At 35.0% G+C, this 25,665-nt stretch overlaps 1 protein-coding gene across 5 annotated transcripts in view; it reads left to right on the forward strand.

Annotated features, from left to right (window-relative positions):
* Positions 1-25,665, forward strand: part of KIAA0586 (KIAA0586 ortholog) — a 130,370-nt gene that overhangs the window by 93,236 nt on the left and 11,469 nt on the right. For all 5 annotated transcript variants that reach the window (XM_057730376.1, XM_057730377.1, XM_057730378.1 and 2 more), the window contains 2 exons: positions 4,697-4,851; positions 7,997-8,105. In XM_057730376.1, coding sequence (XP_057586359.1) covers positions 4,697-4,851; positions 7,997-8,105 — 264 coding nt within the window. The remainder of the gene's footprint in view (positions 1-4,696; positions 4,852-7,996; positions 8,106-25,665) is intronic.

Genomic DNA, 25,665 nt, shown 5'->3' on the forward strand with positions numbered 1-25,665 from the left:
CATTAAAGGTTGTATGTAAATAACCGATATGATCATATTTGCCTTTTATTTAACAAGATCATGTGAGGTGAAATGTGATGGATAGATTGGAGAGGATTAAGACTGGAGGCAAGGAGCCTCTAGCTTAGACAGTTATTAAAGTTAACCTGGTGAGACGTTATTCAGCAGCAAGGAAATATGAAATGGGAGACTTTTGAGGAGGAGAGTGGACAAGACTTAGTTGAATATGTGAAGTGCAAAAGAGGGGAAGGTCTAAGAAGTCTCCAGGGTTTTGGCTAGATTGATTGGATAGGTGGTATTTCCATTCACTGAGGGAGGGAGGGAATATGGAAGAAAGACAGAATTAGGAGGAAATAAGAGAGTGGGGTTTCATCCATGTGGAATTTGAGGTACTTTTGGGTTTCATACAAATGGAATAATTTATTAGACAGGCAAGAACCAAAGCTGCTGCTGGCACTGGCAGTTCAAGCAGACTTGGTCTTCTCTGAACGTCTACCATGGTTGCTTTTTCAAAGCAATAAGATTCTAGAAAAGTGAAATTGGGGATTTCAAATTATGATTAATTAAATTGAATTTGACATGAACGGAATAATGCTTTGTGTCCCTCTTACAAAGGGCTAACTAATGTACATTACACTCAAAGAGTGTGCTTTTTACAAGTGACACAACAAATTCAGCATTGTTGTGATTGCTGTCATGGAATCCTTTCCTGACCCCTTATCACTGGGTTAGATACCATCAGATATGCTCTCTGTGTAGTCCTTTAATGTCGCCTGCCTAATGTTGCTCTTATCTCACTGATTTGTAATCTCACTTGAGAATGGGGACTTTATCTTGTCCACTGTCATAGCCCTGTCATCTATTAGAGTATGTAGCATAGTCAGTAAATATAGGTTAAGTGATAGGGAGTTATAGGAGCCGAAAGCTATTATGCACTTTTAATGCTTTTGGGAGATGTTTAATTATACATTTTCTGGGTTTCTACATTTAACTTTTTTCTTTTATCACAAGCTATCTTGTGTCTTTTTCAACTAATTTTTTTCTTTATACCCATATATCAGCCACATATCATTTGTGATTATATTATATATTACTCTAAGTTGTAGACTCTTTTTTTGAGTTCTCTTCATCTTCTCCTCCTCACATTCCTCAGGTAATTCATGTTAAGATTCTGGTATGTAACTTTCCTATTTTTTTCCCGTATGCATATATAATAATTGAATGCACACACACATACAGTATACATGATAGATACGTGTGATATGTGTGTATTTGTTGTTATTTTACAAGTTGAGATTATATCGTGCACACTCGCCTGCATTTTATGTTCACCCAGTAAACCCTGCAGAAATTATTCCAAGTAACTAATATTGCTTAAATTCATCTTTTTATTGAGTGCATAAACCTTTTAGTGTGGATTTCCAATAATTTATTTAGTCATTGCTCTGTTGATGAATATTTACTTTATTACCATTTCCCCCCTACTGTAAACAGTGCTAGAGTAAATGTTCACACATGTATATCCTAACATATTGCTGCATTTTATATTTAGGGAATAGTTTCCCAGAAGTAATTACTGGGTCCAAGGGAAAATATATTTAAAATTTTAAATTAGATACACTGAGTTGCTGCTTTAAAAGTTTAAACTAATTTAGTTTTTATCAGTAATATATTACACCCTTCCCCCTGTATCCCTTCCAGAAATTGTTTATTACTATTTTTATTTTTGTCAGTTAAAGCTTAAAGATATGACTGTGACTTCTGCCGAGTTTATGTTTGTTGGCTATTTGGATTTGCTCTTCTGTGAGTTACCTACTTAAGTTTTTCCCCTTTCTGTTAGAGTCTAAGTTTTTCTTGTAACTTTGTAAGACCTATTTCTATATTTTAGATATTTTCTATCATCTGTATTGCAAATGTCTTTTCCCAAATTTCTGCTTTGTTCATTTATGTTATTTATATAGTTATTTACATCTTTTATACTTGTGTGTTTTCATTGTGTGGTTAGGTTTCCCCAAATACAAGCTTATACCTGTAGTCTTAGATTCTTTTTGCAAGTTCACTGTTTAGTATATATTTATATTTAAGTTTATCTGGAGTTTATTTTTGCAAGTGGTGTAAGGTAGAAGTTCAGTTTTATTTTCTTCCAGATAACTAGTCAGTTGTGCCAATTATTATGTATCTTTTTCCTACCGAATTGAAATATCAACCAGTTTGTACGAGGGTGAGTCAAAAATTATCCACACTCTGGCTATAGAATTTAATTAACTTTTAGAGAAGACAAATACATCATTTTTCGACATAATCTCCTTGCTTTTCAATACTTGTGGACATCTGTCAACAAGCTTTCGTATTCCCTCATTAAAAAATGTTTTAGGCTGAGCTGCAAGCCATGAATGCACCACTATCTTCACTTCTTCATCAGAAGTGAATCTTTGTTCTCATAGGGCTGCTTTCAGGGGACCAAACAGGTGAAAGTCTGATGGAGCAAGATCAGGACTATAGGGAGGATGCTTTAACACCTCAAAACAAAGTTTTTGCAGAGTGTCAACAGTGTGGGTAGAAGTGTGCAGATGTGCACACCCTCAGGCCACAAAAAACAAATTGCTACACACTGCTCTTCTCTCATGCAAATCATAAGTGGCGCATCCATTTTTGTTTGCACCTCACAAATGAACGGATGTAACACATTCACACCTGCACAGCAGTGACTGGGGAAACAGTAGCTTTGAACAGAAAGCACTGATAAGACAGTGCAGCCAACAGAAGTTTTAATATAACTGGAATGCAGATAATTTTTGACTCACACTTGTATATTAAATTCTCATAGATGTAGGAATTTTTTTCTGGATCCTTTATTCTAAGTATTCTGGATTCCTTAGGATCTAAAACATATTAGACTATTGTGTCTTTATAGTATATTCTGTTATCTTACAGGGCAAGTTTACTTTTTAAAATAAATTTTCCTGCTTTTCTTGACAGTTGTCAGGCATGTATTCTTCCATATAAACTCTAAAATTATGTTTTTCAATTAAAAATCACCCTGAATGGAATTGTGCTAATTTATGTATTAATATGGGAAAAATTGACATTTTTATATGTATAAAAATACATCTTGTGTGTTTTACTATTTGTCCAGTTATTGTTTTGTGCTCTTCAATAAGATTTCATAATTTTCTTCATATGGATTCTGTACCTTTTAAAATTATTTTATAATTCTGGTCACTGTAGTAAAAGATTATTTTTCTGTTTCTAGATGCATATTGCATAATATAGGAAAAAGCCAGTGATTTTTGTATATTTTTTAGTATCCAGTTATATTACCAAATTCTCTTATTAATTCTACTAAAAGTCTTTTTCCTCACTCGGGACTCTGGGTCTTTCTAGGTGTATAATCATATAAGCAGCACAAAAAGTTTTTAATCTCTTCTTTTTCAACATTGTATGTGCAAATTCTTTTATCTTAATTCATTTGCCAGTCTTAAGAAAATGTTGGAGAAGTGACATAGTAATAGAAAAAGCCATATCAGAATATAAAGAGACCAGTATGAGGCTTGGAACAATAGTGGCTCTAAATGATGGATGTTATTACAATTATTTAAATTAATCTTATGCTAGATAATTAAATGAGAATAAAACAGGTAATGATTTTGAGAAATTGTTTTGTGTAGATCAAATACTAGAAAGGTAAAACTTAAAAGTCTTGTTTAAGTATATATGTATTCTGCTTTATATAAAGCATACCTAAAAATATAATTAACATAAAAATCAGAGCGTGATTATTTGCTATACTTAAGAAATTGTCAGCAGACTGCCTTTTAATGGAAAATGTCTGTGGGGCCTTTAAAATATCATTTCATTTAAAACAGTTTGTGTATAGTGCTTCAGGTCTATTTATGTTGATTAATATCAGACTGCACTATGCTATATTTAAAAGGTGACCATTAATTAGGAAAAACAGAGTTTTCTTAGAAATAATTTAGCAGAGAATGTGAAATAAGAAACAATGACTAGGAGTTGAAAGATGAAGATTTTAGTTCCTTTTCATCTCTTAACTAGGCTCTGATTTTTGGACAGTTAACTTCCCTAAGCCTTAGTTTTGTCAGGGAAAGACCGTTGAAAAATTATCTGATCCTCCTGACTTACAAAATGATTGTGAGATTCAAGTTAAATGAGATAATATATGTGAAAGTGCTTGGAGTATAAAATGCAATATAAATGTACAGTGATATTATTAGGTAAATATTTATCTCTGCTTTTATTATTTTTATTGATTTGATTGAGATATAATTTGGATGAGGAAAAGAGCTTGATGGTTTGAAGAAAAATACCTACAGAACAGAGCTAAGCAATACCAACATTTTCTATCGGGAAATTGCCCCTTGCTTTAAGATTACATTTTAGATAGAAAGTGTTCTATTGACTCAGTGATAGAAAAGGTAATCTCTGGAGGGTTAGGAGTCGGTGTGTAGGAGTGGGTGTCGGGTGTGGGCTCCTTAGAATAGTCTGCAGATTGGTTTGAACATAGGCACTTTTGCATTCTCTGTGAGCTTTGCTTTTCATTGAAGTGAAGACTTGGTGACAGGTATCTTCTGTTGAAGTACTCCTAATTCAGCAGGTGAGAAATATTGGTAATTTTAGTAAGTTTTTCTTTTTCTAAGAAATAATTTTAACTTTTTGTTTACATACTTGATAACAGATGGTATCTGTGAAGATTTATGTGCTAGTCATGGTCCAATGAGTTTGGGAGAATTGGAGTTGCAGCCAGATCCTCACCTTGCTCTTCCCACAACAGTTCTGACAGCACAAGAAAATGATGTAAAATTATCAGTAGCAGCTGAAGATTTTCCTCAGGTATGCAATTAATAGCATTTGTACTTTACTTAAATCTGAATGCTAACGATATTGCCTTAGCATAGTACACTGTCAAGAAGCACAGACTTTGGAGTCAGCCTCAAATCATGCCTTCTAATTTCACTGACTCAGCCTGGCTATGAATTTTAGCTCATCCAGTTTCTAGCTGTGACCTTGAACACATACTCACCCTTTTCTAAGCCTTAATTTCCTCATCTTTAAAGATTAAAAATAATGTATACAAAAATGCCTGTTACCTAATTAAATAGCTATTATCATTATATCTCTATATTCCCATGTAATATCTAGCTTAGGAGTTTGTGCATAATAGGTACTCAATAAATATTTATTATATTAAAATTTGTGAAGCATGTTACCATGAAAGCATAAGATATTTCATACTGAGTTAAGCCTATGGCCCATGCAATCTTGTGTACTGAAAAAAATAGGATAATTACTCTCCAAGATATTAAAAAAATGCTTATGTTAAATTAAATCCAGTTTTTTATCTATGTAATTTCACTGTGGATTAATTTATTCAATAAATGGTCATGGTATGGTATTGTGTTGCATTGCATGGTGTTGAGGATGAAAACCAAAAGTATATAAAATACAGATTGCTTATGGAACACACTGTTATGTAGGTTCAGTATTAATAACCTGTGACCAAGCAAAGATAAGGAAAAAACTAGTAATGAATAAATATTTGTTAACTACTTCTGTAATAAAAGAAAAATTGTTTGTGACCTTGGATTAGGCAAAAATGACACCAGAACACTATCCATGAAAGAAAAAAAATTAATAAACTGGTCTTATCAAGAATAGAACATCTCTTCAAGACACACTGTTAAGAGAATGAAAAGACAAGCTACAGATAGGGAAAAGGTATTTGCAAATCACTTATCTGATGAAAGGTTTATATCCAGGATATATAAGGAACTCACAGAATTCAATATTAAGAAAACAATCCAGGTTAAAATCTTTGGACAGATACCTTACCCAAAGAAGATATACTGATGGCAAGTGAGCACATAAAAAGATTCTCAACATCAGTAATCCTTAGGAAAATGCCAGTTGAAACCACAATGAAATACTACTATACACCCATTAGAACATCTAAAATTAAAAAGACTAAGATGCCAAGTTTGGGCAAGGGTGTGGAGCACTTAACTCTCACATGCTGCTGGTTGGGAATGTAAAATGATTCAACCACTTTGGAGAGCAGTTTGGCAATTTCTTAAAAAAGTAAAATGTACACCTACCATGTGACCCAGACATTTCACTCCTAGGTATTTATTTACCCAAGAGAAACTAAAACATGTTGTCTACGTGAACGCTTACACATGAATGTCCATAGCAACTTTATTTGTAGTAGCCCAAAACTGGAAATAACACAGATGTTCATCAATTGCTGAAAGTACAAGCTGTGGTATATCTATAAGATGGAATACTACTTAGCAGTAAAAAGCTGTGGACTACTAATGCATACAATCACATGGGTGATTCTCATGAAAGTTATGTTGAGGGGGGAAAGCCAGAACCCCCACCCCCAAAAAAGAGTACATACTTTATGATTCCACTTACATAAAATTCTAGAAAATGCAAATTAATCTATAGTTATAGGAGGGGAATACAGGTTGAGATTGGTGGATGTGTTCATTATATTATCTTGACTGTGATGATGGCTTCATGGGTATATACATATGTCCAAACTTAGCAAATGATATGCTTTAAATAAATGCGGGTTATTGTCTATCAATTATACCTCAATAAAGATATTCTAAAAAAGTAAAAGAAAGATTGCTCTCCTTTAATTATTGGCCTGTTTTAAAATAAAACTGCCAAGTATTACCAGAAGAATGGCTTCAAAAAAATTCGTTTGTTAGATTTCCTTTATTAACAGAGAAATACAGCTAGTACTAATACTAGCACACATTTATAGCACTTACTCTGCCAGATGCTGTTCTAAATTTATTACATATTTAACTCATATAATCCTTTTAACAACCTACTGAGGTAGTTATTATTATTATTCCCATTTAATGAATGAGAAAATTGAGGTATTGGGGCATTAAGTAACTTACCCAAGGTCAAAGCTACATAATGACTTAGCCTAATTTGAACACAAGCAGTTTAGCTCCACAGTACTCAGCTCTTAATTCCTGTGGTTAAGGAAGGGAGCCAATAGGAAGGTTCTAAATTGAAGCAGCCCCCAATTGTCATAGTACCCATCTTAGAAATACACACCAAAATAATATTTCCTTGAGGGCAAAAACCTGTATGACTAATGGCTCTAAACTTAGAAGACCGGAGATAAGGCTAGTTGCTACTATTGCATTCTAAAGCTACTCACTTTTACCTGTAGATAAATGCCTGCCAGAACTGGAGTGGTTACCTTTGAGTCCATGTGGACAGGTGTTTCAGATTCTTCTCTGCTTGTATCTGTTGATAAGAGTTCAGAGATATCTTTTTAAGTTCCTGTCAAATTATATCTGATAGCTGTTTTCAGAGACATTCATAGTTAGGCTCATAAAACAGGAAAGGGAAGAAAGAAAATGGCTAAAGTCATCGCAATTTGTAATGTGTGATTGTGAAGGAATTTGTGACTCCTGTAAATTTCAAATTTCATTAGGTTGTAATAAGGAAGAGAGATGATGGGGCTTATGGTAGAATGTATATTTCTTGAATGGCAAAGGAAAATAACAATACCTACTCAATACTTGTGAGAATTCAGTGATGTTATTATGATGTTATTATATACAAAAGCTCTTTGAAAATTGCAGTACGTTATGCAGATTTTCATTTTATGCAAAAATGGCTATATGGAAGTGCTTACAGTCAAATTAAGTTTTTATCCTGTCTAAATCCATCATGTATATATCTAGTTGATTTATAAGTAGTTCTGAATTCTCTAGTAAAAATAGAAATGATTTGAATATTTGAAATCTGTGTATATTATCCAAATCTTTTGAAAGATTTTATTTGCAATATCTTTTCTTTAGTAATATATACTCCATCACCCATTTGGTATTTAGAAAGCGTATATAATACTCAAATTTTATATAATGAACACCTAAATTTATTTCAAATCTTTTTAAAGTAACTTAAAAAATAATATTATGACTTCATGTCTTAAATTCTTCAGTACCAACAAAAGCAAGACCAGGATGTTAAGCAAGTTGAACACAAGCCAGTTCAAACTCGTTTAATACGTGTAAGAAATAAATCTGATCTTTCACTTTCACAGCAGCAAGGTAAGATTTGTTTTCTGGTAATAATAGCTTGATACTGTTGTGATATTGAACACATGTAATGAGAATTCTTTACTTTTATATAAGTCTTATTCTTGTCTCTGGGTTTTTTTGTTTGTTTTCCCTCATCTAGTCCATTGGGATAAAGAATCTGGTATTGTATTTGAGTGTATATTTGTTAGTTTTTTGTGTTTTTTTAACCAATAAACTATTTCTAATGGATTTTTAAAACTCTTAGGTAGTATTTTTCTTTTAATCTTACCTTGGTTGATTCTTGTACAGTTGAATGTCAGTGTCTTTATCTATGTGGAAGTCTGTATCTGTATCATAGTTGTGTTTTAAATTATAATATGGCCATTAAGGAGCTTTGTAAAAGCTATTTATGTTGTGTGGCGATTTGATCAACAAGTACAGCTCGCAAAACAAAGGACTCTCATGTTAGATGCTATCATATGAATGAGCTTTTCTTTACTGTTTGCTTACCAAAATTGTGTGGCTGAATGATTCTACAGTCAGCGTCACAGCATTTTGATGTTGTCTTTATGTTTCTGCAAGGCTGTTGGCTTTGTGCCTCATTTGCCTTCTTGCCTCTTAGTCGTTTAAATTTTATATAACCTAAATTCTGAAATGTGGCAGTAGAAATTAAAGTTTAAAAACTTTCTGTCTACAGTTCAGGTAGAAGTATTAGGAGTATTTTGAGCAGTGGAATGTTTTGCTTTGCTTTTGTAGTTGTGTTTTTATCTCACATGTTGAATGCCAGTGTAATTGTAAATATAACTAGGTATTTGGCAGCTTGGGGGAGACTTAAATGAGGAAGTGCTGAAGATTATATTGTATGAGCTTTAGGTTTTTACTTTTCCGTTTGTTTTCTGTTCTTCTCTTGCTCCAACTTTTCAAAACTTTGCCCTCCTAACCACTTTTTTAAACCTAACAGTGGTCCAGTAGTGTTAATATTATATTTTAGAATCCTATGGAAAATTGCCTGTAAAGCTTTCCTCATTGTATTTCAAAATTAATCGTGACAGTATATAGATATGAGCAAATGAATATTTCTAAGATAATATCAGGACTGACTTGATGTCCTTCTACTGAATTCTGTTACCATTCATGGTCAATGACAGTATATTTAATTTAGTTTTTTAAAAAAATTATAATTTCTTAAAATTATGAATGAATTTTGTCTCCTTGGAGAATGTTGTATATAATAAAATGATCATTTTTCTCAGCTGATAGGAAAATATCGTTGGTAAGATTTTAAGGGTAAATCTCTCTCTTTAGGAAAGTGACATTGTTTTCAGTTTCACAATGTCTGACCACAAGATGGCAATATTTAAATTTTTGTTGACTTAAAACAATGTCATTAAATAATAATGTACAATTAACATTTAATGTCAATAAAAATCGTAAGAAAAAGAAAAGAAACCAACGTGTTAGCAAGTAGGAGGAAGTTTTATTTAGAAAGAGTTTAGAACAGTTGGTTTTAATGTGTGTAAAAATTATTTATCATTATTTTCATTTAATTTTACATGTAATACGGAGGTTAGGGGAGCAGGCCTATGTCAGTTTTAACCAAGATGAATAAGTACCCAGTGAGCTATAGATAAAACATTTTAAATAGGAACCACTCTGTAATTGATACAGATCTCCATACTAAATATTTTTTGAATGAATACAATTCCCTTGACAGATACAGTCAGTTACGACTTTTTTCTGCATAAATTTTGTGGATTTAATTTTTTTCTCTGATGAAACTGATACATTGCCAAACATTTCAGAGAATCATAGAGTCAGAGTGCCAAAGTAATCCTCTAGGGCTATCACAACATTGAGTGACCTTAAAGGAATTCAGTCCTCTCTTTCATACACAAAGGCCCTGAAGATAATAAAGGAAATTCACCTTATCACAAGGGCATCAAAACCGCATCTTTTCTGGAAGATAAATGCTTCTAAGAATACTTGAACCCCAAATTATGGCTGTTGCAGGAAGAAGAATTATGTATTTCACTTTGAAGTGTGAAATACATATATGTATGTAAAGACATCAAGCCATTTACTAGCAGTAGCAGTAGTTGCAGTGATCAACCACTGAAAATTGACTGAAGATATGGTAGGACATAGGTGTGGCATTGTGCTTCCAGGAAATCTGTAAAGTCCTGTCTCCTCCCTCTCCCTTGAGTATTACTTTCAGATTTTGATACAAAAGAGAGAAATTGAATTGAGTTCTGAAAGACGATATCTTTGGAGTCTAAGAGTAAAACTCTTTCTTTTGGTATTGAATTTATTGGGTGTATTTTTGACTACATGATACCACTTACCTGATTCTAAGTCCTGAATAATGTGTCTAACAGTTTTATAGTGAAAACAACTTTTTAAGCAATCTAATAAGTCATTAAATTTTTTTCCCTTTTCACTGCACAGTTAACTTTCTTCCATACAAATGAGAGACTAGTTTTAAATCCATTTATTATTATGAACCCCGGAACAGTTAAATTCTATAAAGTGATGTATTAAAATAGTTCACTTTAAAAAATATTTTACTTCTTCAGTTTTTCTCTTAAAAGTTTAAGAACCTCATAATACAAAGTCAGACAGGCTATACAGTAATCAATGGGGAAAAATTAGAATATGTTTTCTGGTTAAATGCTAGGACAGGTTAGATATCAAAGTTGTTTGAAAATCACAGCATTCTTCAGTTTTCTTATTTGTATATGATATATGTTGCTCAGAAAATATGTATCAAAGTGCTAAAAGTAATTACACTAATTTATCAAAAGCAGGTTGCATTTTTGTGGGAAATCACAGATAGGGTTGTTTTTTTTTTTTTGACATTGTGTCCTGAGTTTAATTCCTAGTCACCGTATACAGCACCTTTTATATCTTACATACAGTGACTGTGAATTTAGATATGTGAGAATTAGGAAATTCAAAGCTTGTATATATTTAGAAGCTATTTCTAACCATATGTGCAAATGAAAATTTTTGCCTTTGTATTTGAAATACAGCTAAATTACAATAGCTCTCGGAATTACAATTGATTTTAGTAATTTTAAAATCACATTTAAAAGTTTTTAAATTGATTTTTTTTCGCATAAGGTATGAGATGATTTAAAAGCCATGTGTATACATCTCTGATAGGGAGAGGATGGGGCACAGTCTAATAAATCTGCCCAAATCCATGAATCCAAATGTATAACAGGCGTAATCTGAATACATGTCTTTCACAAAGCCATGATATCATTGATTAATAAAATAGAAATTCACTTTAAAATGTTGCTGAATGTGGAGGTTCTGTTTCCACCTCAGAGGAGGAAAGTAGAGCGTGTCTCTTCTAACTATAATAAAATGTCATATAAATTATAAAATCGTAACATTTCTTGAACCTATCAGAGAGTTTATGATGTAGAGCAACTAAAGTAGCCTAAAGTCCATGGAAAGACAGACTTCTCCAGAGAGATGAGACACAAGAACCCGCTCACTGTGCCAGAGCACAGTCACAGGAAGAGACACCAGGCACCATACAAGCAGATAAGGTGTATTTGACTAAACTTTTCTTTAATGAATTGCTAAAGGCCAAGCATAGAGCCATTGGTAGCTACTGATACAAAAAGAGTTCACTCCCACGTGCAGTCTCTTCTCCACAGACCTCTAGAGAAAGAAAGATTAGGAGACTGGAGAGATTCTCCTTCACTGGTGTAGGCCTGGAAGAGGAGAGTGGCTGCCGCTGCCCGAAAGACTGAACTCTTTGTGGCATAACCCTGATACCAAGACCAGGCAAAGACAGTACAGGAAGAGAAGATTATAAACCAATATCCCTCATGAACGTAGACCAAAAATTCCTCCACAAAATATTACCAAAGAGAATTGAAACTTCTTATTCTTCAACACTCAGCTGCATTTTCCTGAGTCCTTACTGAACCTCCGATTGAAAATGGCTTATTCATCCTTAACGCCACCCTCCGGATCTTTGGTGCCCTGAACATAATCATCATGTTAGCAGTAGCTTCCATTTACGGAAACCTTGCTAGGCACTCTGTGCTATCTCATTTATTCCTTATAATACCACACCATGCAGGTAGTGTTATTCCTATTCTATGTGAGAAAGGATAAGGTTCATGAAGGTTAACTAATTTTCCTAAAGCACACAATTTAGAAAATGAAGGTCTAGAATTCAAGCCCATATCTACTTGAGGACAAAGCTGATGCTCTTTTTCTTGTTTTATACCATTTTATTGAGTAAGCACTTAATAAACACTTGTGTGACTTAACAGTTTGTGGCAAGAGCTGCCTTTACCATCACTGTATTCTCCAAACTGATTATTTAAAGTTGCAGAGAAAGTGATATGTAGGATAGTTTTGTGATCTGTTTGTAAAGATAGGCTTTCCTATTTATTTAATAGACCTTGTTTCCCAGCATAGCACTGTGCTTAAATATGTAATCAGTGTGTTCATAGAATTGAGTTTGCTAATTCGTTTCATCATTTGCTTTTGACCCCGAACACTTATTCTGTTATTTAGTAAAAAGATAGAAGAAAGAAGAAAAGGAGAGAAGTGAGAATAGTTCCTTACAATCATTTTTCAATTGAGACTTTTGAATGTAGACATGGTGCAGACAGCCACGGTGGAATAATATAAAATCATTTTTACTTTTCTAAAAGATTTTGTGATTTCTTTTGTAGTATAATAATTTTTTGTTCTTTGAGGGCATATTAGTTAAGCAGGGGGAAGGGACAACCAAGAATATGCTCACGGGTAGAGAAAGTTAAATCAGGTTGCAAGTTAGTCAATGGGCAGTATTTTTTTAACTCTAAATGAAAGAGAAATAGTGTGAATATTCATTCATTCATTTTTTTTAAATTGAGATGTCATATAATTTTCCCTTTTATAGTGTACAATTCAGTGGTTTTTAATATCTTTTAAAAGTTATGGAAATTCCAGAAAATTTTCTTTGCCCTAAAAAGAAATCCCTTACCCATTAGTATTCATTCTCTATTCTCCCCTCCTCCCAGTTCCTGTCCGTGACTAGTCTATTTTCTATCTCTGTGAATTGATGGCAGATTTTATATAAATGGAATCATACAGTATGTGTTTTCTTGTGTCTGGCTTCTTAAACTTAACATGTTTCCATGGTTCATTCATGTTGTAGCAAATGTCACTGCTTCATTCCTTTTTATGGCTCAATAACATTCCATTGTACATTCATTTTTAGGTCAGTGTTTTTAGCATCCTTTTTGTGTAAAGGACTGTAGAAGATGCTTTGGAGCTAGAGAGAGGGATAAGACAAAACATCTGCTCTCAAGGGATAAGAAGAAGAAAGGGGTAGTTTGAGAAGAATAATTTCTTTAAAACACTGTGTCTCAGAAATAATTTGTTAGAATATTATTAAATTCAAAAAGACAAACATCTTTATGTAATCATTCTGTCAAATTGTCAGTTTTTTCTTATAGTACTGAAAAAATAAACACATGGCAGCAAGTGTGTTAGGTCAACTCGCTGATTGTTTTTATGTATATACATTTCTTACATTTTGTGTGAGGATGTTTGGATGGAGGTGGGGGCATAAGCCGTGTGAGAAAAGACACTCCTCTGGCACATTAATAAATTTTTAGCATAGGTGATTATTTCAACTGTTTACACCTTTGATTTAAAAAATAGAAATATATACATGTGTATATATACACACACATATATATAAAATCTAGGAGGTGAATGTGCATAACTAAGGCTATTCCCTAAGAATAAGCAAAATGCAAAGAGGATTGATAGGGAAAATCTATTTGAAAAGACACTGAAAATTATTCAAGGATTTCCATAACATTTTCGGTTGTTAGTGCTACAAGTAATTTCCTTTTCTATGTAGGAGTATTTTAATTGTGGAAATTATTTAATTTTCTTATTGTTGTAGAATTAATTACACACTGTGTATGGAACATGTAGATTTTTCTCAAGTCTTTGATATTAAACCTGTCTCACCAAAAGCATATACCAGCATTGTTTTGAAGACTCACCAGTATTCCAGAAACCTCTGCAGCTCTTTCATTTTTCTTAGCCAGAGTTCCTGAAACCTGACTTTAAAGTTTTTACGCTGTTTTTGATAGAAACCAAATTGATGTAAAACATAATGTAAACTATTCATTAAACTTAGTAGCCTTTTTATTCAACAGCCACTAAGCAAAATTTAACCTTCCAAAATAATCACAGAGGTAAGTATATATTTGATAATACCTTTATATTTTAATATCAATGAAATACTGAACTAGGAGTAAGAAAATCAGATACTACCACTAATTAGAATTATGACCTTTGGTTCTATTGAATTGGGGATAATTCCTCTGCTCCCAAGAACCAAAGGTCATATTCTCCAATTAGTGGTAGCATCTGATCTTCTTACTCCTAGTGTAGTGATATTTCTGTTATACTACACTGCCCTTCTCCAGTAAGACTAACTACATTGACTAGTGTGTTATAGATGTTTTTCTTCCAATCAACAGAATAATCATTTAAATTTTTTGTGATTTTAGTTTTATATAAATAAAATACAAATCAGATAAGACTATTTCAACCAGGATAACAATGGATTATTCTACTAAACCAGTTCCACTCTAAATAAAAGAGAAGCTGGATTATTTCAATTCAGAATGAATTAAAACAGAGAAGCACTATTTTTGTACTTGTAGGATGCACTACTACTGGATTATTTGTTAGTCTCTAATACATATTGTCTCTCAAACTTTGACTTGAGTCTCTTGCATTTCTAATTTAAAATGCAGATCCCCGGCTTCACCCTGAGACTCTGATCAGTTGCCTGAGATGGGGCCTGGGAATCTGAATGTTAAACTAGCACCCCTGGTCATTCTGATACAGAAGAAGAAGGGCTGCCCTTTGTGAAACGTTGCTTAATGACTCCAGGTGTTCATGCTGATGTCTGTTCTGCTATAGAATTCGAAGCACTACAGCATAGAGCTTGTACTCTAGGGTCATACTGCCTGAGCTCAAATCCTAAGTCTGCTGGCTATTCACTAGCTGGTGACCTAAGATACTTAACCTTTCTGTGCTTTTCTCATCTGTAATATAGTATCTATTCCAGAAGTATCCATATCCTAGTGGAAGACAGGTTAGAATAGGACTTGACATGTTTTAAGAGCTGTGAAAATATTAGCTATTATTAGCATGACTATCTCTAGAACACCTCTCCTTTCTGAGTACTCATGTTGTAATCAGCTCCTCTTTAACAGATAGGCACGGAATCTGTATTGGTTCTGAGATTTAAGGTTGCTGGTGAGAAAATGCTAGAGATGGTACATGTACTATATAGTGTTAGGGAGATAAATTGACTTTCAACAAATTTTTTTACTCTTCAGTGAATATATTTAAGATAATTTATATTTATTAAACCTTGGATTCTTTTACAGAATTTTAAGTTGATTTGCATGTTGCATAACTAAATATAGTGAAACTTATTAACCAGGATGATTTCTGATCTATAATCCTATATATTGGCAAGTGAGTGTTTTATCGAATTACATTCTGTCCGCAATTCTCTCATTTTTAAATACAAGAGAGAAACTGATAACGCAAGAGCTCAATAATCATTTATGAGCTTGGCATCCTGATTAAAAGTAAGCGTTAAAATTAAGGGCAGTATTGGGTACACATAAAGGTATTAAAATGATTAAATTTCTTAGGGAAAAACCCTATAACTCTAATGGCAAAAGGCAATATAATTGCATTGTCATTCCTAGGAACCTTCCTCATATATTCTTTTATTTTTTTTTAATTTTTTAAAAAATATTATTTCCTTATTTATGTATTTATTTATTTATCTACCTACCTACCTACCTACCTATCTATCTATCTATCTATTTTGGCTGCACTGGATCTTAGTTGTGGCATGCGGGATCTTTGCTGTGGCATGTGGGATCGTCAGTTGTGGCATGCGGACTCTTAGTTGCAGCATGGACATGGGATCTGGTTCCCCAACCAGGGATCGAATCTAGGTCCCCTGCTTTGGGAGCGTGGAGCCTTACCTACTGGACCACCAGGGAAGTCCCCTTCCTCGTATGTTCTTGACAAACACTTTTCACCCTTTTATTGTACTTACATATTTTATTTTATTAAATTAATACTTTAAAGTTTCTTATCCATAGTAATTTTGGTTTTTACCACTATTATCACTATTATTATTGATGTTATATAGAATAAGATTTTATTTGTATAAAATGCCCTCTGTTTTTGCCTTTGGGCTCAGCCTTTTCCCTATCGCCACTCCAAACAAAGGTCTAACATCATCTGGGCAGGTTTAATACTACTAGCTTTATTACAGAATCATTAAAAAAAATTTTAAGTGTGAAACAGTCTCCCAAGATCATTCTTTGCAGCAAAAACAAATAACATTGGTGAAGTAAAGGCCATATTATTAACCATGTAATTCATATGTAAACATGTAATTCAGGCCTAATGGCAGCTTTCAAAGACTTGTTCTACCAAAGCAGGCCTGTAGTGATTTAGAAGTAAAGTACAAATGAGAATCATAGACACTGTTTAGAGATGAGAGGGACAAATTAAAATTTAAGCTTAGGACCATGAAGTCTTCTAGGCACCTTTTATTGATTTTGAACAGTGTTTGTGTTGTCCAAGAAGAAGAAATGTTTTAAACAGAATCATCTTTGCTGGTCTAGGGAGAATTCAAGTTACTGCCTGTCCTGTTTCCCTCTCCTGCAGAGAGTCATCTCCTTTAAGGAGTAAAGAGATGAAGACCTGGACTTACATGATGTCGTTCAGAAGCAGGAGGGTACTAATTAGCTGGAACTAAGCTTTCTAAGATGGCTTCTTTTTGCCTTTCATCTTCTCTAGATTTCCTTTTCTCCTTAGAAATCTCAATTTGTGGAAGAACCTATATGTTGGGGAATGATGAGTGCTCCTTGGAGTATGTAGGGATAGTTGTCTTAACCATTATGCAACTTAATACTTCTTTTCTCTTTCTTCCCCCCACTAACCTGGGTGGTTTGGGTAATGGGACAAGAAGCAGGTATTGTGAGGTAGTTAGTACCTCAGTTAATGGAGCCACTTCAGTCATGTATTCTTTCTCCCACTTATACTGGAACCTCCATTTACTCAGTCCTATCTCTCTTGACTGATATTCCCCAGGCCCTATATTTTGCCTGACCTGTGTGGCTAACCCATGTAAATACTGTCTTATCACCATCCAAGACTTCTGTGTCTCTTTGATATGTGTTAATCCCCATTCTGGATTCCTCCTGCTTCCAGGAGTCTCTGATTTTTTTCCCCTGGTTGTGAAGTCCTGCTGGGTGACGATGCAATTTGTGCAGTTATAAGCTGTTAGCAGACTGCTGTGGTGCTTGAACTGGACTTTGGCCATTCCCCAGTAATTATTTTATTAATTTCATACTGATTTTAGCTTCCAAACAGCACCTGTTCCAGCCCTTCTACCCAAACCTTTAATCCCAGTTTTATCCCCTCAATTCTCTTTTAATTATATGCTTTTGTTTTTCCAAATTCTACTCTTTCAAATGTGTTTCCAAAGTTCTACTCTTTCATTTATAGCTACTCTAACTCCATCTTCTTATGGCTCTACATTAATCCTTTATTTTGTTCCCTTTTGGGTTGAAGAAAGAGCAGTGCTTTTTACCTCCTTAAAGTTAACTCTTCCACCTGCAGCCTTGATCCCATCTCATTTCTACTCTTGACAAAGGGAGAGGGGAGAAAGATATAATCCTGCCAGAAGAAAAGAGTAAGTGCAGAGAAAGGAAGGGAGGGAATAGGAAGAAGGGGAGAGTTGGGGGTACGTGAGATAGTAGAGGGGAAAGGGCAAGGGAGGAGGGGAAGGAGCAGAAGAGCAGGGGAATGAGGTGGGAATAAGCAGGATCATTCGTTCTCATCTACAGAATGAGGACTGGGCTGATGGTTCTTCAGGTCAGTTGTAGCCACACACACTTCGTAATCCTGTTTCTTCTCAGCGTTCATCCTACTACACTTAGCAGTATCTCTGAAGCTCCCTTTCGCTGTGCCTTTCTCAGTGTCTTCACTTGGAACTGTCCCCTCCCTTGCCCCTTTGACCACCTTTCCACCTAGAAACAAACATTCTTGGTCCACTTTGTGTCCCTGAAGGGCCCGTACTATTTGGTATGTACTCCACTTTTAGCCCTTGTATCATACCTTGTAGGATTATTTTCTTACAGCCTCTTCTTCTCTAGAAAGTAAATTTCTTAGAGACAATGGCCTTGTTTCATTCACCTCTACACCACCTGCTCTCTAGCACAGCGCCTTAAATGTTAGGTTTCTGGTAAATGTTTGTTGGATCAAATATATTAGGTTGTCCTGTTCTCCCATCTAGTGCAAGGGCCTTGTTAACAGTTTTCTTTCTCCTTCTATTCATTCTTGAGTAGTTGCTTTGTGCCGGGTACTGTTCCAAATCTTGGGGATACGGTGGTAAACATAGCAGGTGAAATCCTTGCTTTCACAGAGCTTACATACTTGTGTACATAATAGAAAAAAAGTAAATTAATTTACAGCAATTTCAGATAATGTGAAGTGTTGTGAAAAACATAAAGGGTTTACTGAAGAATGCCAAGTGTCAACAGGTAAAGGTGAGTGACTACTAATGTTGGAAAGTCAGCATTTTGCAGTCATCCTCGTAAAGATTAGATGGGGCAAAAGTCATCAGTGAATGCGAAATGTGGAGGGAAATTTTAATAAGGAGCAGGATATTTTCACAGTCTTAAAGTATCTCCTCATAGATTGGTTCACTTAGTAGAAAGGGAAAAGATAGGACAGTACCCAGAATGAATGATGAAAATTCGTATCACCTTAGAGCAGCAGATGAACACTGTGTGCCTCCGGATGGGATATCTGAGCACATAACCTGAATGCAGTCACGGGAAAATATCACACCAACCTAAAACATGGGGCAGAAGTTAACAGTTGTGAATCTCGGTCAGTGAAATATGGGTGCGCTTTATACTATTCTTGTAATTTTTCTCCAAGTATGACATTCTTTCCAAATAAAAAGCAAAAGAAATTTAAAAGGTATTGCTTTATTTTAAAAATAATGTCCATGTCGGGCTTCCTAGGTGGCACAGTGGTTAAGAATCCGCCTGCCAATGCAGGGGACCTGGGTTCGATCCCTGCTCCAGGAAGATCCCACATGCCACGGAGCAGCTAAGCCTGTGTGCCACAACTATTGAGCCTGCGCTTTAGAGCCCGTGAGCCACAACTGTTGAGCCCGTGTGCTGCAACTACTGAAGCCCACACGGCTAGAGCCCGTGCTCCGCAACGAGGAGCCCGCACACCACAACGAAGAATAGCCCCCACTCACCTCAACTAAAGAAAGCCCACGCACAGCAAAAAAGACCCAACACAGCCAATAAAATAAATAAATTAATTAATTAATTAAAAAAATAATGTCCATGTCAATTTGTATTAATATTTCTACTAGTATCAGTTAAAAAGAACATAAAGCAGGGTGATGTATAGTGAAGTAAGCAAGGTAAATGGTTTGCTCCTTTAGATCATGTAGTTAAGGAAGTCCTCTCCGAAGGAATGGCATTTCCACATAGAATGAAGGGAAGGAGAAATCTTGCGAACATTTGAGGCAGAGTATTGCATCTAGAAAGAGTAGGGAGAATGAAGGTTTTTAAGGTGAGAATGAACTTGTTGTGCCCAAGGAACAGCAAGAAGGCCATTGTGGCTGGAGGGGAGAGTGCAAGGGAGCTGTGGTAGGGACTGCGATAGGGGATGTAGGCAGCAGATCACGTCGAGCCCCGCAGACTCTGAGGAGCGACTCGGATTTCATTCTGAGTGTGATGAAAATCCTGTGGAGGGTTTGAGGTGGGGAAGGACACACTCTAATTTACATTTTTAGAAGGTTCCCCCTGGCTTCCAGGTGGAGGACAGACCATAGGGAGATAGTCTTGGAAGCAGGGAGACCAATTGGAAGACTGTTGCAGTATTCCAGATGAGAGCTGATGGTGGCTTGTGCCCTAGTGGAGGTGTCAGAGTGGTCAGGTTCAGGCTATGTATTGTTAGCATATACCTGATAGAGGTGAGGAATAAGCTTATTTCAAAAATTACTTATTAAAGCAGTTTAGATGTGCAATGTAATTGAAAGCAGAGTCAAGGATTAATTACTCCTAAATTTCTGGTCTGAAAGTTACTGGGCAAGTGATGGTGCCAGTTATTAAGATTAGGAAGACTGAGGCAAAAATCAGTCATTCTTTGTAGGGCACGTAAGGTTCGAGAAGCCTCATAGATCTCCACATGAGGAAATCGAGTTGGCAGTTTGTTATTAGAGCTCAGGGAAGAGGTTGGGACAGGGGATATAAATCTGTGAGGTGACAGTGGAGATGTTATTTAAAGCTGTGGGTATGGATGGTATCACCTAAGGAGCGAGGACAGAAAAGGAATGGGAGCATCCCAAGTTTAAAATCTTGAACATCTTCAAGATTTAAAGATAGAGAAAGGAGAAGGAAGCCAGCAAAAGGGACATTAGACCCAACAGATGGTCATCTCACAGTGTCAGGAAACACCCTTGTTTTACATTTTATGGATGGAAAGCACTTATTATTCTTTCTGAGTTAGTATTTGCCTCTCTGTAACTTCTCATTTGTTGGTTCTAGTTCCATCCCACTTGGTGTTAGAAACAAGTCTTTCACATGGAACAATCTTTCAAATATTTTATGACAGCAACCGTAACCCAGAGTCTGCGTGCTGTGTTCCTTTTGCCATTCCTTGTACTGTTTCCAAGCTCTTTACTAGTTTGATCATACTGTAGTCAATATATCCTGCCTAGAGTTACACTAGGATAGAACACAGTTACTGCGAAGTATGGTAGATTTGTTTCTTCCCCCAAACCTACAGTGATGAAACTAATATTTGTCGAATGCTTTACAGCTGACAAAAAACTCTCATGTATTGTAGCTTTCATTCTCACAGCAAACTTACGAGTATGTAAAGATGTTTTTATTATTGTTGTTATACAGATGAGAAAACCGAGGCTCAGAGAGGTTAAGTAACCTCACTACACTTTGATTGTCTCAGTGTTCACAGAAGTCATTAAAAATTGTTGCCAAATACTGTGGTTTTCAGTGTTCTAATAAAGCTAACCAGAGTTATTTTTCTGCAGCTTGATATCAAGCTGTTTTGTAGCTTTTGTAGTTGTGTAGTTGATTTTTTAATCATAATATTCTTCAGCTGTAATATTATCCAGAGAAATTTCTCAACTGGCCTTCCTATGTTCATTTTTGCTCCTCTATTGTCTGTTATTCACCCAGAGCAAGAGTGATTGTTTAAAAATATTAATCAGATCACATGACTTCCTGTTCAAAACCCTCCAAAGACTTCTTTTTGCACCAAAATCCAGACTCCTCATCGTGACCTAAAAGGTTCTGCATGCTCTGGCCCTTGTCTTATTCTCTGAAATCATTTCAAGATCTGTTTATTAGATAAAAACCAGTTAAATGCAATTACTTGTTTTTTCTTATAAAATTTATTTAGTCTATTAGATTGATATCTTTATGTATATACTTTATAAGTATATATATGTAAAGTATATATATATACTTTATATACATAAGTATACCCATGAAAGTAAAAATGGACAGTTTCTGAAGAGATTATATCAATACACCTAATAATAAAAATGACACTAACTCCTTTTTTTCGTGAGTTAATCCAAGGTCTAAGAAATGTTGATACATTTACTAATAAATTCGAGACAAACTGCCTTTGTTGATCATTTTGTTAGAGTTGACTCCATGTGTTTAGAAAAACTCTTAACAAACTTTTAACAGAGTTGATATATTGATAAGATACATTTATTCTTAATTCTTTTTATGTAAAACAATTTTTTTTAGTTTTTCCTTTCCAACTTATTACATGGGAATTCAGCTTGTAAGTACAACCTGATTTCTTGGATTTGATGATTAAATTTAGTCAAAATGGTCAGTTTTGCAGCAGTGTTGCCACTAATTTAGACTTAAAAAAAATAAAGTGTGTGAGTGTTTGTACCTGTACAGCAGAGTGCGGGGAGGAAATGCAGATGACTGCATCAGCCTACACACCAGGCTGTTACTCCACTTCTGTTTCTCTGGTTTACTTCAGAATTACCTTGCAAAGGATGAAAAATGTAATACAACAGCAAAGATGTCTTTACATGTTCAGCCTCAGTTTTCAGGGTGGGAAGAGTCAATGAAAATAATCCCGATAGTGCAGCAAATGCAAATTGGGAAACCTCAGTTGTGTCTCAAGTGCCACAGTGATTTTTATAATTCCACAGATACGTGTCTTCTCTTTTAAGAAACCAATGTTTTTATTATGAGGTACGAAACAAAACAGGTTTACTTAATTACAAAATATATTCAAATAGGTGCACAAAAATGCTGTTATTTTCAGAGTTTCTTTGACAGGCTCCTTATTCATCACCTAAGAATAGTGATTACAAATATAAGGCTTTCTTGGGTGTGTTTTTAAATTAGTAGTAAATGCCCAAGTTGTGTTGGAATTTCCAGTGGAAAAAAGTGCAGTTGCCTGTGAATTATTTTAAGCTAGAATGCTATTTACTGTCTTTTAAAATAGCAGAACAAACTACTCTGTTGTGGAATATATACTTACAAAGTCTTTAAGTGAAATGTTATTGCCAAAAGTTATCTTAAAATCTAATTGTGAATCTTTGTTATATAGTCAACTTAAAATGGACAGGTACTTGTTAGTGTGATGAGACTCACGTAGTAAGGTTATGCACAGCACTGTCTCTTTTCCTGTGAATGTAATTGCAGTAATACTGTCCCATCTAATAAAGTCAGAAAAAAATCATGTGGGTAGAAATGTAGTTCTGAGCTGTAATTATTGCCTTTGTGTTAGTCTGCCTACATTAAAACAAATCAGACCTAGGAAGTTGTAGAAATATTACGTTGGATATTTTCTAATTACTGTGTCAGCATGATCAATCATTTTCTAAATTTGCCAGTTTCTTGAAATAGCTTAACCTATGTTCATAGCACTGTACCGGAAGCAGCACAAAATTAGTTCCTGTGTCCCCATGTATTTCCCTTGGTGTCACAAAAGTATATATTATATATATAAATGAAATATTTATATTTGGCAAAAAGGCCTGTACACCAAACTGCAATTAATGAATTCAAGAATTAGAAAGCAAAACTTTGTTTAGTCTGAGGAAAAACAATTCTTTAAACTGTAACCACATGGCTGTTTCTTGTTTGCATCAACTCTGGGTGACTGTTATTGTCTTCTGTGAATTCTCTGGGGCAGGGGCCTGACTTTGTTGAATGAGCCAATTGTTTTCCTTTGTGTTGCCCATCTAGTAAGTTCCCATCTGGTTTATATCAGACTGTTTTCACAGCCAACAACTGCTGCCTTCTCTATATCCTGACACTTCAGGGCCCCACGCTATCAAAGCACTGCTGCGATGGCCTTGCTGGCAGGGCCCGTACAGCTGTGCCTCACAGCTTGGAACTATTACCCAGAGTAATGGTAACATAGAACTTGGACTGGCCCTTATTCCCGTTGGTGTCATGTGTACAGTGAGCAGAAAGTCCCCCTTGCCTCCCTGCCCCCTAGCCCCAGAACTTACGAGTCAACAGAAAATGTTTAAAGCTCTGATTTTAGGATATGGAATGATGTTGTTCTTATTTTCTAGTGGCTTCCTGTATTTGAAAGCTCATTTTTCATTCTTTCACTGTTTTTCAAAAGTTACCAGGTCTGGCCTTGAGGGAAGTGAACTGGTCACTATGTCACATGTAATTTTTCTTTCCAAATATAGTTAGAAATGACTACATATGGCAAAATCCACTGTAAAGACTACGCAAATAATACACTGTATTTTTAGTGATAGTCACAGGCCATAATTTGGGAGAGGTTTTCACATTAGAAAGAATTTCCATCTCAGAAAACGGATTTTCTGTGTGTAAGTTATAGAAACTCTTAGATTCAAACTTAAGTAACTATGAGGGACCTACTTTGCCTTCAGCTTTGTTAGGTATCAAGTATCATTTATAAGAATGTGATAACAGTGACCTATAACAATCTGTGGCCTCACGTAATTAAAGTTATACGAGTTACTATTGAGTTTAAACGTAGCTATGATGTCATTGCTTTATAGACGTAAGCTGAACAGCAAACTTTTTTTTGTATCCAGAATAGGGAATCGAGTGGCTTTTACAGAATGTATTCGTATTGTAGAAATGTGTTCGAGATGAGTTAAAGTGAGATTAGTTTGTGCTCTCAGTGAAATTGAGCGGCTGATTGTTGTGCACATCAGGCATCCTAAGTAGTAAGTCAGACTAGACTGGTGAGAGTCAGGCGACAGCAACAACGACAGCAAAAACTCACCTTCTGCTTCTGAGTGATGTCAGTTTACAGGTTATTCAAGATTTTAAGAAAAGAAATAGAAAGGAATTTGTCTTCAGTCAGCAGGGTGGCCTGCTGCCGATGCTAACTTGATGTGAAAGACTACCTAGTACTGTTAGTTATTTGGTATTTTCATTCATTGGAAAACAGTTTAAAACTATCAGGGAATTGTCTTTTAATTGATGAAACTAACCTATTGATTTTTTTTCAACTTCAACTTTTTATGGAAGTATAATATATATACAGAAAAGTACATGTAAGTGCACAAGCTGAAAGAATTTTCAAAAACTAAGCACACTTGTAAAGCCCGTACGTAGCTCAAGGAACAGAACATTGCCAGTACCCTGAAAGCCCCTCACATTCCCTTTCAGACACAGCTTCCATCCCCGAAAGGATAACCACTATTCTGACTGCTAGCAGTATAGTTTGGTTCTCGTTTTTGTATGATTTTAAATAAATAAAATCGAACAGAATGTATGGCTTCTTTCACAAGGCAAACCTATTGTAATTTTTAAGATTCTTTTAGTTTTCAAACCATTTTGGCATGCTTTTATAAAGAATTATCTGAGAGGAATTTGTTTTAGTAGCTGTGCCACAGGCTGTTCAACCAACAGGAAGCGCCTTGCAGATAAAGTTGTCTACTAAAACATCGAGTCTCTCGGTTCTCAACCAGATTTTAGTGCTGGAATGTCCCTCTAGACATTCCTGCCCCTAAAAGGCAGGAACTCTCTTTGTCATTACACTACACAGCAATATATTCAAGCACTTGAATGGTTTTTAATGAGCCTTAATAATTGAGTGTACATTATTCAAATAAATCATGGTCTGCATTCAGGATAGGTGGGGCATCTATTTTCTCAATTACCGGTCAGCTTCCTGGCAGTTGAATATAAGCTTTTACGCTGCCAAGGTACTATTTCTGAAAATGCTATTATTGGCAAGAGTTGTATACCTATTAGATATGCAGCCAATGAGTAACTTATTTGTTTAAAAAGTGTTAACTTCTATATATATATTTAACTACTTTAAAAGTATTCCTAATATTTCTGTTTTTTTTCCTTTAGTGAACTCAAGTTAGTATAAAAGCTCCCGCTATTCGGAATGTTACTAATTTTAGATTTCTCCTTATTAGATTTTGTTTCAAATAATGGATGTCCCTCATTTAAAAACTCTTGTGGGTTAA

Source organism: Hippopotamus amphibius, chromosome 4 (genome assembly GCF_030028045.1).
Source record: "Hippopotamus amphibius kiboko isolate mHipAmp2 chromosome 4, mHipAmp2.hap2, whole genome shotgun sequence".
NCBI lineage: Eukaryota > Metazoa > Chordata > Mammalia > Artiodactyla > Hippopotamidae > Hippopotamus > Hippopotamus amphibius.